Source organism: Diorhabda sublineata, chromosome 1 (genome assembly GCF_026230105.1).
Source record: "Diorhabda sublineata isolate icDioSubl1.1 chromosome 1, icDioSubl1.1, whole genome shotgun sequence".
NCBI lineage: Eukaryota > Metazoa > Arthropoda > Insecta > Coleoptera > Chrysomelidae > Diorhabda > Diorhabda sublineata.
Window position 1 is genome coordinate 36,759,239 of NC_079474.1, and position 16,890 is coordinate 36,776,128.

The following is a 16,890-nucleotide window of genomic DNA, read 5'->3' on the forward strand; positions in this document are numbered from 1 at the left end:
TATCATTTCACCTTACCCATTATGTTAGTGATGTTATTTATTTAGTAGAATATTCCCAACACCATCTATACAGTAAAAAAATGTTTGGTTAATGTGAAGATATTAATTATTTTTTGAAATAACATGAAACCCAAAACACTCACTGTGGAGAATTCCCATGATGTGCAGTATGCATCATTGACACAGGTGGCATTAACGGTGAAGGCGAACCCCTCATACTACCGGAAAGGGAACCATGGACTGAGCCCAATACCGAACCTATTCTGGAGCCCAAATGCGAACCAATTGTGGAGCCGTGGTAATCTAATCCAGGATTATTTACGTCGTTTGTCACTGGAGACATTACTCGACTGCCAGGATGGAGTGGATGAATGTAATTGTTATGAGGTGACATGTGGTCTTCTTCCGCTAAAAACAGAACCCATTCCAATAATGTATAATGTATAGCATATATAGATATCATAAAAAAATTTATCATTCTCATACCTCATAAAAGCAGAAATAATGGATTTGTACAACAATTTTGAAAAATAAGATTTATGACTTGTACAAAATAATGTCTACACACCAACAGGAATATTACTAAAAATCAGTTAATTTTTGACCTATTTCAAAATTTAGATACGATTATTACATGAACAGAACCAAATAAAGCTACTTAACATGGAGTAAGGCAACCTACAAGAAATTCTATAGAATTTATTGGATGGTCAAAATATTGCATTAAGATGATTTTGGTACATTATTTGATATTAAGCATCATAATTGCTAGTAATTGAAACCAACCCATTCCTCTTCTGCTACTTACTTTCTGCAGAGAATCTTATCTATAAAGGTTAGTTTTACAAAAGTGCTTACAGTCATATACATTGGATCAAACCAGTAGAATTGCAATTATAAGATCTTATTTAAACCAGAATGTGTGATGAGGTTTCTGCTTAAGTAACAATTGTTTTTGTTATTTTCAAAAATTGATGTATAAATCCAAAATTAAATTGATAATACGCACAAACCTTCTAATTCAGTACCTAAAGCAGCAGTGCACAAAGACAAAAGCATTAATAGACAATATAATCAATAAAGCATATCAAAATGATTGAAATATTTGCTGAGTTATAAATTATGTTTGACTTTTAATATTACCTACCCTACAGTTTTTCATATTTGCTGTTAAATTTCTCTCTTAAATTTCCAGTAACACATTTTCATTTGAAACATTCTCTACTCTTCATTAGAAAGATTAGAAAAATAAAATTTTTCCAATTTTATGATTTTTTGAGTTATAATTTTAGTTTTCTAATATTTTCTCTTTGTACCGTCCCCAATAAAAGCCACATTCATAAGAATGGATTATCTCATAAAATCCCGTAACAAAGATTGTTTAAATTTGGAAGGAACCCTAAGGTAATATTTTCAAATATACTTAAGCATTTGTTTGTTCAGTTAAACTAAAAACATTCTTCATTCAACAGTTTAAATAGATAATATTAAATGAATAAGAAAATTAACTTTTGTTACCTGTATATGGAAAATGGTATTTATCATTCATATGTCCTTTATCATCGATATCACTTGCCCTATCGTATTCTTGGTAATTCATATTATCGTGTGGCATAACTTTGGGCATATAATCACCTTTGTAAATCAAGTTATTCGGATTGTAATTATTATAATGCGCCCTCATCATGTATTGTTCAGATTGTAAGGCCGGTACGGTAGTTTCTGGTGTTACGTCTGGATGAGGCAATGGGTTAGGAGAACCATTCTTTTGATAGAACTCATTATCTGAGCCTGTTTCAGCTGACCACCTACCAACTTCAGAAACTAAAAAGTAATAAAAATTTAGCAATAAAAAAGTATAAATAATCTTTTAAATAAACTGACAGATTTTTTACAGTGGGTTAATAGACTCTTTCATTGTTTGAAAAAAATAGTTTAGATGTATCCTTTTCCTTTCAATTTGTAAGTTTATATAACGGATAAACGGTGGGTCGGTTGGGTACATTGAGTCACGATTCACTTATACTTGTTAAGGAAGAGATACACTTGGTTCTTCATGTATTATTACTATTTTAATAAAATTCATTAATACTTTTGTAATGATTATTTTTTATAGAATTGGCAGAAACAAAAAGACAAGAAAAATAGGAATTCATTCAATGCAAATGAAGAGGCTGGATGCGATAATAATATCGATCCCCTGACGCCCAACTACTTTATTAGAAAAATATTTGCAGCTGCATACGAAGAGGCCTTATGTGAATATGTTTTGATCATTTTAATATGTTTGTAATATGGTCTTACGTTTCTGCGCAAATACGAAAACTATAGTTAAACTCGGGCAACAGCATTCAGTAATTAAACGGTAAAATTATTTTTTGCGAATCTTTAAAATATCCTTGGCCTCACTTCAGCATTTACAGATGGTACTTGCATTTATTAACTGGATGTTTTTCTTAGATCAATAAGTTTTTAATCATATAATTGTTCTGATTAAATTTAAAAACGAATAACAATAATCTTTTCTGGCAGTTGAATATCGCATTAAATATTCCAAACTTTTTGTTTCATTCACAGTTTTTTTTTTATAATATTCAATAAATGATTTCAGAATGACATATCTTTAATTTCCTAATGAGGTTTCTAAAATACCAAGATCCATTGTTCGCCTACCAATATACACATTTACCCAACTATCCATTGTTGGTACTAAATGAATTAAGATTATTCTTATAGTTGAATAATTATTTAATACCAAAACTAAATTTGAAGCCAATAGGATTGATAAGTTTTGAGATATAAAGAATAAAAAAAGGGACCCACTGTTTACCGTTTTTTTAAATCAGTCTTTTATTAAAAGTTTCTAAATTATAACTGAAAATTATTGATAGTAATAATTAGTCGTTTAGAATACACACCATTGTGATTAGGCAAATAAGATTCGGGTAATTGGCTTGCCCATCTAGAACCGTAACTGGGTTGTATAGCTGGAAACAGTTGGGAATTTGTTACGACGTTTAAAGATGGGGGCGTACCACATCGTGATATCACGTGCTCTGTAATATTTGGTAGGTATCCCTGTCTTCCTACAAAAATACACAAAATTACTTTCAAATATTCATGACAGGAATATTTATAGGTTATGTGTTAAAAACATTACAATTAGAGGAAAGGAAATTTTAATGTCTGTGACAGAGTGAAGGAATTATTCAGAGATAAAAGATTCGAATTACAGTGATCATTTCCAAGTTTCAAATATTAAACTCTAAAAATTATTTGCTAATAACTACTTTGGAATAGCAACAATACCAACAATGGCTCCAGGACCATTGTTGGTATTCACACTGTTAAATACATATATATAATGTGATAAGCGTTTTCATAACTTAGTTATTCTCTTGTGTCTTACCATTATTTGTTCTTGTTCGATGCCTTCTAGTACTAGATTCATCATCATCACTGGAATGACTGGAAGCCAAATCCAAACTTCTTCCTTCCGATCCATCCGAATCTGAATCGCTGTCTCTATCTCCTCTTCTTTCTCTTCGCTCCTCTGGTTCTTCCGGAACTTCCCTATGCCTATGTAATCCTGTTTCCTGTTCAAAGCCGCGCATATACGATGGCACGTCACTTGTTGAATTGTAGTTTGATGTTGATGTAGATGTGTGACGTAAATGACTGTCACTTCTGAAAAGTAGACGAAAATATGGGAAATATGTGTATTGATTTCAAGTAAAATCTGTACCTGTATGGACTTGAGCTAGTTTTGGTTGTTGAACGAGAAGTTGTACTAGATGTTGAAATTCCAATGTTCCTTCTATTCGGATCAGCTGAATGGTATGCCAAAGCTGACCGCTAGAAATGAAATATCAGGAAAAATTTACAATTAAAATTGTATGGAATTACAAATAAATGAAATTCAATAATTCAAGTCGGTTCAAACTGTCTTGTTGTTTATCATATTACTATTTCAAACACATCCTCTTTATTTTACATGAAGTGAAAATAAGTGAATAATTTTAAAAATATTATTTGAAAGGATATCTTTTCTATGATATATGTATTGAAAGTAGTTATTACCATAAAATACCACAAAATAGTCATATCTATTCTAACATTTTATTGAAATTATCTAGAAGAATCAAATTATGATTATTTTGATAGTCGGTAAAAATTTGTTTCGGATTATGAACAATCGTTTGTTCTTTTTTATTAAGCTCAATCTTACAATGAATTGATTCTTACCGATTGGATATTAATATTCTGGCTGCTGGTACTTGGAACACCAATTACAGAGGTTGTATCCAGTAATGGCACTTTTTTACCCAAACACCTCATTATTGATCTGCAAGAATAAGTATAAAAAAGTTTTAATTATCGCAATCGACCGTATCAACATCTATATATGAATGGAAATCTCACCTGATGAGATTCTGTCTGACTCTGTTATTAGCAAAACAATATCCTGCCAAAGAAAATCCAGCATGAACCAAAACAGCAACAGATAAAAATGGCGTGAGAAGCGGATGTCTTTCTGAGGCATCTAACAGTGCCAGAACCCAAGTGGCACCCATTAGGGGAAGAGCTATCACCGACACCCATAATAGCGTTCTAAATAAAATTATATACTTTTATTACACATGTTAAGATATCGAGACGAATCTAGTATGAAATATGGATTATTTTATACTGAAATAAAAAGAAGTATTAAAATCTCTCATTAGTGATGTTTCATCAAAACTCCCTATGTTAATTCCGGTATACTTATAATATACTAATGATATATATATATATATATATATATATATATATATATATATATATATATATATATATATATATATATATATTAATATATTATACTAATATACTATACTATACTTATACGCTATACTAATTAATAAATATCAATTAATTATCAACTTCTGTAGGATAATAATTAAGCACATTTCCTGTAATACTATGCTCCAATTTTAGTATAAGATCCTTAAAATGTCATGTGTAACTCCAGTGAACATGTTCTTAATTCGAATTTTCTTATCATCAAGTGTAGTTTGTGGTCGGAAACTTTTTATATAATCCTCGTAATGTAGAGTCTTGTGAATTAAATGGTATAAGTGTTAAAATAAATATACACGTACTTTGAAATAAATTCTAATCATAAGAATTTATAGAATATGTTGCTAATTAGATTAAAATATTCACTCCTTTGTGACAACAATGCGTGTCATACGTATCCTAATTTGTGATACTTTACCATTTCATAGTATTATTTAACACAAGGTCTCGCATTCCTAATAGTTGGACAATCCCCTTAGTTCTTACATGACCTAAGTAGACTATAATATAATAATGACATTCTTCCTTTTTTGTTTTGCTTCTAAGTCAGCAATAGTAATCATTTAATATTCTATTGAAATGATAGATAAATTATTGACAATGAAAGATCACAAGTGGTTTTTTTATTAGTTTTAAGTTTAATAAAGATTTCTAAATTTAGAGTTGAGTATTGACATCTTTAAATTGCCTTCAGTTAGATATTTATTATTACAATTATTACCTCAGATTTCCAAATCCTAATACGTGATCCTGCAGAGTAAAAGCTGCTCGAACAGAAAAAGCTAGTACGAAAATGTTCACTAAGACTAAGAGGCAAATTGGTCCCACTAAGCTCCAAACTACGCTTTCATATAAAGATACCCAGCAGCTGAAATTGAAAAATAAAGTATGAGAATACTGTATATTCATTATACTGATCAACTGAATTTAAATTTTGTTTGTCACATGAAAACATTTTACAAATTTTGAATGTACTATGGCCACTAAACAATAATATGTCAATGGAAAGAAATTGACACATTTCTATGTGACATCAAAACATATATTTTTATACAATGTACAAAAATCACTAACATTAGAAAAAACATTTCTTAATGTACCATAAATAGCTATAATTTACGCTTCTGGTAGGTCCCTTTCAAGTCTCCAACAGTAATCTGCTAGCATTCCTGTATTTTTTTTCACTTCTCTACACTCTAGTAAGAAAATGTCCTGATGAAATCTTTCGCCTTGTTCGTCATTCACAGCATCCAAATTCTCGGGCAAGAAATCCAGATGAGAGTGCAGGATATGTATTTTTAAAGACATATTACATCCCAAAGCTTTGTATAAAATTATAAGCTCATTGATTAAGTTTTTGTAATTTTCCGCTTTATGGTTTCTTAGGAAATTTTGGACAACATCCACAAAACATTTCCAGGCGACTTTTTCCAAATCATTCAGCTTTCCTTCAAAGTTTGTATCCTTCATTAGTTCCCGTATTTGTGGATCAATAAATATTCCCTCTTAAATTTTTGCCTCGCTGAGTTTCGGAAATTTCTCTTCCAGGTATAAGTTGTCAATCAATAATAAAAAACAATAACACAACGTTACACGGTGTCAGAAATGGAATTATTCTTGACGCTTTAATTTCCAGATTTGGGTTTCAATATCATACTCACAATCTTTATAACAGCCTAACCCTTCGAAGATGTTATCTTCACATTCAGTTTCCTTCAATGTTTTTACCCGTGCAATAAGTTCTACCTTTTCACAGGTATCAAACTATAGGATCAAATGTAACCATTTCTTCAACTACTTTGAATGTTGTTTTCTTCATTTTTTATTTTACAAAGTAGCATTGCTTCACCTAAAACTTCTATTATATCTTCTGTGTAGCTAATTCAATTTTTTGTTCGGCTTGGTTTCAGACTTGCCTTCGTTTTGTTCATTAAGTGTTTTGGTAACACGTTGCATTGTGCTCCTGTATCTAGTTTGGTAATGAATTTCACTTTACCAATTTGTATTTTTTCTGTCCAGTTTTTCTATTCTCCGGCACCTATAGCTGATATGTATACTTCATCTTCAGAACTATCTGAGATTTCTTCTAACGTATTCACTCTATATTTCTGTTTGGGATGTTTCTTCTTAGTGCGGCACATATTAGCAAAGTAACCATTTCTATTGCACTTCGTACACGGTTTGTTAAATGCCGGGCATTCTCTGCATTTATGTTTTGTGCCACATTTCTTGCAGTTAAAATATTGATTTTGTTTATTTTTGACACCTTTACTTCTCATTGCTAATACTCTATCTTTTTTATTTCTTCCTTCGAACTTGTCTAGTTGTCTTTTAGCATTTTTTCGAATAAATTGTCAAATTTTTAAAAATATGCTCGTATATCTTTCATACGACATATTCGTTTTTGGTGCGTTTTTATCTGCGTCGCTAAGGTTAAAACTGTTGTATATTTCGATTGCTTGCCATAAATACCGCTGCCTGGACTTCAGCTTTCTTTTTATCTACTTGTACGACAATTGCATATCACTCAAACTGTAGTGACTACTTTTTCCAGCAAATTGATTTGTCCGAGTTAATTTGTAAGTAAGTTGGCGGCTTTATTCCAGACACTGCATCGGTCGTAGCCAATTTACAAGTTTTTCACGTATTTTCTTTTATTTTATACGTTTTTCTGTACTTAAATCGTAATTAAAACAATAATTACAACGTTATACCTGCCATCTTGAGGCATAGCTCTTACAAAATTTTTCATCAGGCCGAGCTTTATATGCAACAGGGATAAAAGTATGTCATCAAGTTCACTAAAGGATCATTTTTAATATTCTTCTGCGCTGGAGTAAGTGATCCACACTTGGGCCATACTTTTTTTGTATAGTGACATTTTCTGTCTTTGCTGTCTCATTCACAAATGAAACAGAAATATTTTGTGTAACCAAACTGTAACCCAAGCAAAAAAGCATTGACTTTGAAATCTTCAAAAATTTTCCAAAGATGTTCACTGTATTTATTTTTTCAAGATGGAACGCTTTAGAAAATTAAAGTTCATCATCGTCACTATGTCAGAAATAAGAAATTTTCGAACCCAGGAGAAAGTAAATTGCAGTTGTGTTTAATCTAGACCCCAAAAGCTTTTTAATAGATCTATTGGCCGATGAAAAGTTTGGGTACTGGACAGTGTGTTTGGTCACCTTTTGTTTGAATCAAAAATATTCAAACAAAAACACGTAAAAGAAGTCAGAAAAGAATATATAGCTATCACAAAAAAAACTGAATGTGACTGAAACAAAATAATATTTTTTTTTTTGAATGAGGGTACATCAAAATAAATAAAAATCATTACAAAGTTCGTGTGACAAAAATAGTGTTAAGTATCCTCATGTACTTGCATCTACAAAATAGATAAAATTTTTGCCGTATATTAGGATATATGATTCTTTTTAGTTTTTAATAAAAATATTAGTAGCAAATGTGTGATTCAAATGATGAATTAATACATAATATTCCTTCAGATATTTGATTAACTGCAAAGGAGACATATAACACATTATTAACTCAAAAAGTAAATATGAATTTTGTTAAAAAGAACTATATCAGAAAAACAAGCCCTCGAGTCTTTGCACAACATATTCAATGTTAAGAATAATGATAAACATTCAATACATTAGGAAATAATAATCACTTACAAATAATAGTTTCCATATTGATGTGCTCTTACTCCAACTGCTAAACTAACGACGACAGCAGGTGCGACGTAGCCCATGCTATAATAAAATCTCATCGGCCCATGGTTTATGTCTCGCATTTCCGTTAACATCCTGTACAAGTGTATCGCATCTACCAGCATCCATGAGAACGACGCTAACCATAGATAATGTAAACCAATGGCTGACAGTTTACAAGAGAACTACAAAATAAAGAACATCTTTTATAATTTATTTTAGTGTAACTACTATAAGGTACAATTAGATATTTTTTAAAAAAGCGGAATAAAATTAAAATAAGCTAGGATTTTCGAATTCGTGGTTATATATTTGACTTCATGAGTATATGTTGATTTTTTATACTATAAGTACAATTGTGTTCTGGGTTATTTTGATTTCACAAGTCAATGTTATCTACAACTTGCAAATAAATTTATAATTAACTTTTATTATAAATTAATTAAAATTATATCGCTCATGCGCGTGCAAAGGGAGACAAGTCAAAAACAATAGTATAGAGATATATTGATTTTTAAAAAGGTCCTATTTTCAGTTGAGTTTTGTAAAAACATCATATTAAACTAAACCAATATTTATTGAGCAACACATTTAGTTGTAAAGAATAAAACATCATACCGGAGTATGACGACCCCTCTCATCTTCCAATGTTCTGCCTGAGATGAGAGTTTTTGTTACAACAGTCTTAATCAATTTATTTGATAAATTAATGACGAAGACACGGATTGTACTAAATAATTTCCAAGTGTTAGTTGAGATATCTCAAGATAGCTTCCTTTTGCAAATTAGAAATAGCTTGCCTCAATTCACACTACACAAAAACTAGGGCAAAAGAAAACATATTCACTTACCTCTTTTGGCACAAAAGTAACTTTTTATGCAACAACTTTATTTGCCGAAGTAAACTCAAAATGCACTTTTTCGGACATGTCTTCTTTTGCACGCGCATGAGTGATTGTTTCCTTATTTTCTATTAAAACTATTTAAAAACAATATGTGAACTAAACAATTAGAGCAACAGTAAAGCCTCGAACATAACCCAAAAATGTGAAATTTTTCAACATTGATTCCATCAATTGATTCTCATTATTTTACAACTAATGAAACAATGAAGTAATGTATGTTACCTCATTGCCAATCAATGGTTTTCTCGCTTTTAAAGCTATGAAATAGAGAAGTTCTCCCAAAAATACACACAGAACCAAATTTTTTCTGATGGTATTTGAATTGGTCTGCAATCCTCGAATCAAAGCCAAAATGAGATAGGTTCCGAAAAGGAGCGGCAAAGAGATAGAAAAACAGCTATAACTTGATATATCTTCTAATAGTGAGGGTTCCGGAATGTACTGAAAACAAATATATTCATTTCAGTTTATAAATATAAATATCAAAGTCAAAGTACCTCCAAATCTACAACGTCGACTAATACAGCGAAAGTGCTCAAATGATTGCAGCTACAGTTCACTAAAATTGGTTTATCATTGGTAGTTTCATACCAGTCATCGTTAATTTCAGTTCTGCAACCAACTCGAGACCATTGCCCAAATCTGAAAGTTATATGTTACTCGCAAAACAGATATTCATTTCCAACAAACTTACCCTCTAGCTCTAGACCAATGGACACACTGCGGATTAGATCTAGCATTTAGAATAGTATTGTTAGCGTCCAACCACAGCTGTAACCTTATGGGTACATGTAAAGACATCCCTGCTAAACTTTTATAAACTAACTTTGTTTCTTCAATGTGACTCCTCTTATTTCTTAAATACAGTGGATCGTTTTCGAGTATATCAGCTCTTTTAAAACTAGATTTTGCCCAATAATCATCAGTGTCAAACTTGAGATTGGGCATACTCATATCTGGCACATCATTTTCCGCAGGTTCTACTGGTACATATTCTGGTACTAATACTGCTACTGATATTAGAGGAGATCCTATGGTAATATCTACACCCCATCTTCTAACAACTGATTCGTCGTATGATTTTGGTAATAAAGCACCGTCTTGTCGATATTCGGCATAACTTATAACGCTGCCATCTTCTGGTAAACTGTGTTTTGTTATAATTTCACCGAATTCTATCGGTTTGATTCCCAAAAGATTTAAAGATATTAATATTTTGCTATGCATATCAAATTTCGATTTATCCAATAGATAGTTGTTGTATTTGGGGAATATTACATATGGTTCTGGATGTAAATTGCGATTTTCTTCTAAAAATAAAGATGTATCCGGTAGAACAACATTTTCTGAAGTGAAGTTAGGAGTTATTGAAGGAATCGGTGGTAAAGATTCCGATTCAAATCCGTAAAGAGATTCAGGTGTGACTACATCCAAACCAAGGACTGAAAATGATAAAAATGTTTAATCGTTATATTTTTTTAGACTCGAAAATTTCATAACAATCTACTTCTTAGTTCCGGATTTATGATGGTTTAAATTACATATTATGTGAAGATACAGTGTCAAATGTTTAATAGACCAAAGTCTTTTCATAAACCATTCTTTATGTATGGTGATCAACCTTTAAGCTTCACATTTTAAAATACTTTAAAAATATACAGGATCTATCAAACACTTTATCACATCAACCTTGTACTGTTTTAAATTAAGCATACTGTATCATTTCACTATCATGATTGTAGAAGTGGATAATTTTGATAATATTCCTCATATGCAATACTGAATAAAAGAATTTCCAATTATTTTCAAATGGAACACTATTTATTTTACAATGATACCTTAAAATAAAGTTGATGTAATTTAATTTATTCTAAGTATTTTATAAAAGTGAATTAAATGGTTCTGGGATATTTTGTTAACGATATAAAATTAAAAGTGTAAAATTTGTATTTTGACTCACCCTTTAATAGATTTATCGAATATTAACATTTTTAATCATTTCTATTAATGTTGACATTCATTCAAAAGCAGCATTTTTCACAGTTTTAGAAAGTGAGGGGGATTTTAAATTAGAAATATGATACAGGGTATTCCATTGAAAAATGTAAAGCTTCGAATTGGAACATTATGTATATTTCCGAATAATTTTTAAACCTGACATTGAAGTATGTCACAAAAGTTGATTGACAGTACAATTATCATGTATTATAATTATAATGATACTTACTCATATTCGGAGAAACAATTTCGAAAGGACTTGTGTAAGTATCATGTTGACTGACACTCAATGTGTTTATATACATCTCAATTAATTCTATAAGATCTTCAACTCCTTCTCCTGTCAATTCTTTGATTCTTTTCCAATGATTTGTGTATTTTTTTGACAAAACAATGCTTACAGAGTGTACCAAATTTCTTATATAATCTTTATCTTGACTGTGAGTTAAATTAAGTCCATTCATTTTGGATTCATAATTAAGTAGTTCTCTCAATAATTCGTATGTTATTAAAACGTCTGCTCCATAAAGATTTTTCGTTAAGTTGGTAGCTTTGTATAAATCGTGAGCCAGTTTGATGGAGACAAAAGTGTTAAGTTGGAGATCTCCATTTTCTATATTAGACAGCTATAAATAGGAAGAATGAATAAATTTAAGCTTCAAATTTAAAAAAATACACCTCACCTGCTCTCTTAATTCAACAAACTTTTCAGACGTACAATTAAACATATCTGGCTCTTGCCATCCACCTAATTCGTTGTCACAAGTTCTAGATGCTTTCCCGTGTGTTCCTTTTGGACAAATCTCAATGGCGTCGGCTCCAAACACTGTTCTAGGCCACCATATAGCATTGGCTGATGACTTTGGGCATCCATCATATACAACTAGAAACCAAATAAAAATAAAAAAAAAATATCGTGCTTCTAAGATACTTTTTGTTACCTTCGCAACCTTTGATAGTCACTTCTGCATAAGCATTAGGACAAGAATCGCATTTGAGTCCAATAACTCCATCTCTGCATTTACATTGACCTGTTTCATGATCACATTGAGTGCTGTGTGATCCAATATGATAGCAGTCACATGGTATACATTGTGTTGAACCACTGGGTTGATAATGATTTTCCCTACAGTGACATTTTCCTGTTTTCTTATCACAATCAGGGTTGTAACCATCTTCAACATCGCATTGGCATGGGCCACAAACTGGATAGCCCCACCAACTTGCTGGACATGGTTGAGACTGTTCGTTTTCACAATATTCTCCCGAATAATTCGTGGAGTTACATTCGCATTTGTATCCTTTGGGATACTTTGAATTTTCTATACAGATACCACCATTATCGCAGGGATCTTCAGAGCAAACTGGGACACAAAGAGGACCAATATGACCTTCGTTACATTTACAATATGATCTACCCCATTCAACTACACATGTTGAAGATGCTGGACACTCACTGTGACACTCATTTGAAGAATAACATCCGTCTTCTACATTTTCTTTAACGATCGGTCTGCTAAGCGTTGTTTGATGGTTTCCTATTCGTACATCTTGTATACATCCTTCGAGGTAATTATAACCAGCATTAAGGCTCATGTAAGTATTATCTGGGCCACCTATTAAGATTTTTCCAACGTACAGTCCTTGAATTTTTTCGCCATAGGGCATAACCTCAACACTTTCGCCGTAATCTACGGACATTTTTATTTCTGTACCAATCCAAGTTACTTCCAAATGGTGCCATTCTCCATCAGATATGTATTTAGTCGGCAGCGATAAAGATTCGCCATTATAAGTGTACAATAGAAGTCCCCTATTTAGGGATAATACTGCTGAGCTATTTTGGCCGATTTGAATTGACATGAGGAAAGTATCTTCTTGTAATGTTCGTACAAATAGAGCGTTTAACCACGGAAGTTGTATCGGTCTCAATAAGGGATTAAATGACAGCATACCATCTCCATTAAAGTGCCATGGAGGGCTAATTGTTTCACTACAATCTTTATTTCCAAACCCTTGTGGACATTCGCATTTATACATACCCCAACCATCAATACATTTTCCTCCATTTTTACAGGGTGTTGAAGAACAAAACGATCGTTTTTCCGGACAGCCGGGGTTAGTACCATTGTCTGTCATAAAGCTATTTAAATCTACAAATTTGTAATCGATTTCCAAATCTGAAATACAACCATCGTAATAAATATTTTGTATCTGGAATACACTGGATTGGGCGGGAACACCACCTAATTGTAAAGGGCCTGTCAAATCCAAGAATCTGTGACACGTTTCTGTTAAAGACGCACAACGGGCTTCCAACTGGTGTTCAACATATCCTGCACAGTTCCATTTACCTCCAAGATCTTCGCCGTGTTTTAAAGCTATAGCTATATCGCAATCATCTAAGGCTATTGTAGCCGTTTTATTGAAATAATTCACTACTACCGAATGCCACTTTCCATCCGACACTCCTCCTGGTATTCTTGCAGATACGTTGGTTACCTTGCTACCCAAAGAAAATGAAAATTGCACCGCACCTTTGATGATTTCCAAAGCCACAAAGTCGTGTTGTTCGTTGTATCTTCCATTATATAACAAAAGTCCATTCTGTTGTTGAGTTGCGAATTTTAGAGCCAAATGGATTCGATGTCTTTGTTTCAAACTAGGAAATGTCAAAAATGAGGTTTTGGTGAAGCTGCGACTCCTTAGCTGACACTGCGAAGTGTAATGTTCGTATTCAGCAACAATATTGCAATCTTCACAAATAAAGCTCGATCTTCCAGGTTTAGGACTACAAGTTTTGTCTTTGATGCATAAACTAGGGTTGCAATTGTTTTTCTCTATCTTAATTTCGCAATTGTCACCTGTATAACCATTTTGACAAACGCAAGTATATCCACCTTCTTTAATTTTACAAGTGCCATTATTCTCACATGGGGAGGAGTAGCATAGATTAACTTCTGTATCGCATAAATAATGTTCTTTAGAGCCGGTGAAGCCTTTCGGACATTGACAGGTGAATGTAGTTACCGGATAGATAGGTCTAAATAGCACAGTATCGCTGGAAATAAAACCTGATGCATTACCAAATTTCAAAATTGTTAGACATTCTTCATAATTCAAGCAAGGTTCTCTAACGCAAAGATTATCGTCAAATGGAAGTATTTGAACAGTTGAAAGTCTTGCTAGTATTCCTCGGTTCAAATAAACTTTTTCTTGGAGAAACTGCGGGGTGTAATATTCTTCTCTAGGTACGTCAGGTCTACGAACAGAAAAACTGACGTTTAGTATCTTGGCAGCAACGTCTGTATCGTCTTGGATGCTGAAGATAAAGATATTATCTTTAGGACACGGAATTATTGCTGCTAAACCATCGATGAAGTAGTTGAGAAGAGGAGAAAGAAACGCTTCTTTGGTCATTTGATTAAGTCTTACAGTTATGGAGTTGAATAACATTTCTGCTGTTATTAATCTTACGCTTAATGACATTATTTTCTTTACAACATTAATACCGTCAGATACAGATACTTCCATGGAAGCTATTTTTGGTACATTTGTATTAAGCTGTGGTGATAGCTGCAACTGTCCAGTAGTTTCGTTCAAGGCTATGAGATTTGCATTATTACCAGATAAAATCCTATAATGCAACTTATCTGAGACATCAGCGTCAAAAGCTGGTATTCTCCCTATAGATCCAGTTGGGAAAAAATCTTTAAAGTTATTGAACATTACTTGAAAGTCTTTTAATATTGGAGCGTTATCGTTCACATCGGTTACTATTATTTCAACGTGAGCATCACTTCTTAAAGGAGGGCTTGCAGCTCTAACTATGAGATCATATTTTTTCTTAGGGCTTTCGTAATCTAGCTCTACCATCGTTAATAATTCAGCTTTTTCAGATCCTGGTCTAGTTACTAAAGAAAAACTTTGTGCATCTTCTCCACCTATTATTGAATACTGTACGATAGCGTTGACGCCTTCGTCGGGATCTTTAGCGTAGATTTCGCCTACAGTAGAACCTATAGGACTATTCTCTGGAATATAAAGAATTATTTTATCAGAATCAAAAGCTGGTGGTGAATCATTTACGTCATCTATTCTTATGTTCACTGGTACAGAACTACTAAGCGTAGGTGATCCCCTATCAATAGCATAAGCTTCTAATTCGTAATTAGCAACAGACTCTCTGTCCAATCCTTTGTTGGTCCTTATTACTCCGCTAGTCGGATCTATAACAAAGGAACCATCTTCTTGATCCTTCTCACTCAAAGAATAATGAATTTTTCCGTTTAAGCCAACATCTGCATCAGTAGCTGTTACTTGTACCACGGAAGTTCCTACCAAAGCATCTTCTGGTACACTACCCGAATATGCTACTTGTTTGAATACTGGATAGTTATCGTTAACATCTGTTACTGATATTTCGATATCTGTAGTGTCTGAAAGAGGAGGAGATCCTCCATCTTTAGCTGTGACTGTTAGAAGATAACCTGAAGTTGTTTCGCGATCAAGAGGTTTGGTCGTTACTATGGCACCTGTTTGTTTATTAATCGCGAAAGCTCCATCTTTTCCTACGTCATTCATATCGTCGCCTACAAAAAAACCTATTTTGCAGTACATCAGTTTTTTAATAAGAAATCCAAACATACCTAAATAATATGATATCTGAGCGTTCAATCCAACATCGTTATCTGTAGCGGAAACAACTAAAACTGTAGTACCAACAACTACGTCTTCAAAAACGCTAGCCGAATAAGGAGCGTTTTCAAAAACCGGAGCGTAATTATTAGCATCCGTGATGTTGACATAAACCGTAGCAGTATCTGTTCTACTTCCAGAATCCGTAGCAGTAATTGTCAAAATGTATCTTTTTTCTTGTTTGTAATCCAATGGTTGAGCTATGGTGATTAATCCTCTACCATTTTGTGAGGTTACGGCAAAGCGACCTCTAGTGTTACCATTTGTTATTTCATAATGAAGTCTTGCATCTTCATCCGGATCTGTAGCTGTTACCGTTGCCACAGGAGTACCTAAAACAAATTATGTTTACGGCAAACGTACAAAAAATTATGTATTATTATGTAAGTAGGTGCAATCATCACAAGCCTATGGTGTTCGACATAAATCGAGGATCGAGAAATATTTCAGCTCCATTCATCTTCAAGAAAAGTTGAGCTTAGTGCAGCGTCAGATTTCGAGGGACATGGATTAACCCTAAGAATGTACAGTTTTGTCATTGAGGACTCGTATGTAACTGTAATAAAGGAGCTCGCGCAAAAAAATAGAACTGTATAGTCGGAAACAATGGCTGATTGGTACAGACAGTGTAGAGAAGTCATAACAGATTGACAAAGGGAAAGATTGGAGGTATTGTGATGCTGATAGATGATACTAAATTTGGCAGACGCAAGTTTCATAAAGGCCCAGTT

The 16,890-nt window shown here is 32.8% G+C and overlaps 1 protein-coding gene across 1 annotated transcript in view; it reads right to left on the minus strand.

Moving 5' to 3' along the window:
• LOC130445914 (protocadherin-like wing polarity protein stan) overlaps positions 1-16,890 on the minus strand; it is a 50,859-nt gene that overhangs the window by 2,097 nt on the left and 31,872 nt on the right. The window contains exons 9-25 of the mRNA XM_056781817.1: positions 16,111-16,491; positions 12,403-16,053; positions 12,145-12,344; positions 11,691-12,087; positions 10,158-10,905; positions 9,961-10,105; positions 9,686-9,904; positions 8,523-8,743; positions 5,561-5,707; positions 4,423-4,611; positions 4,246-4,345; positions 3,746-3,855; positions 3,410-3,687; positions 2,919-3,086; positions 1,519-1,824; positions 1,014-1,028; positions 144-408 (exon numbers count right to left, since the gene is read on the minus strand). Coding sequence (XP_056637795.1) covers positions 144-408; positions 1,014-1,028; positions 1,519-1,824; positions 2,919-3,086; positions 3,410-3,687; positions 3,746-3,855; positions 4,246-4,345; positions 4,423-4,611; positions 5,561-5,707; positions 8,523-8,743; positions 9,686-9,904; positions 9,961-10,105; positions 10,158-10,905; positions 11,691-12,087; positions 12,145-12,344; positions 12,403-16,053; positions 16,111-16,491 — 7,540 coding nt within the window. The remainder of the gene's footprint in view (positions 1-143; positions 409-1,013; positions 1,029-1,518; positions 1,825-2,918; positions 3,087-3,409; positions 3,688-3,745; positions 3,856-4,245; positions 4,346-4,422; positions 4,612-5,560; positions 5,708-8,522; positions 8,744-9,685; positions 9,905-9,960; positions 10,106-10,157; positions 10,906-11,690; positions 12,088-12,144; positions 12,345-12,402; positions 16,054-16,110; positions 16,492-16,890) is intronic.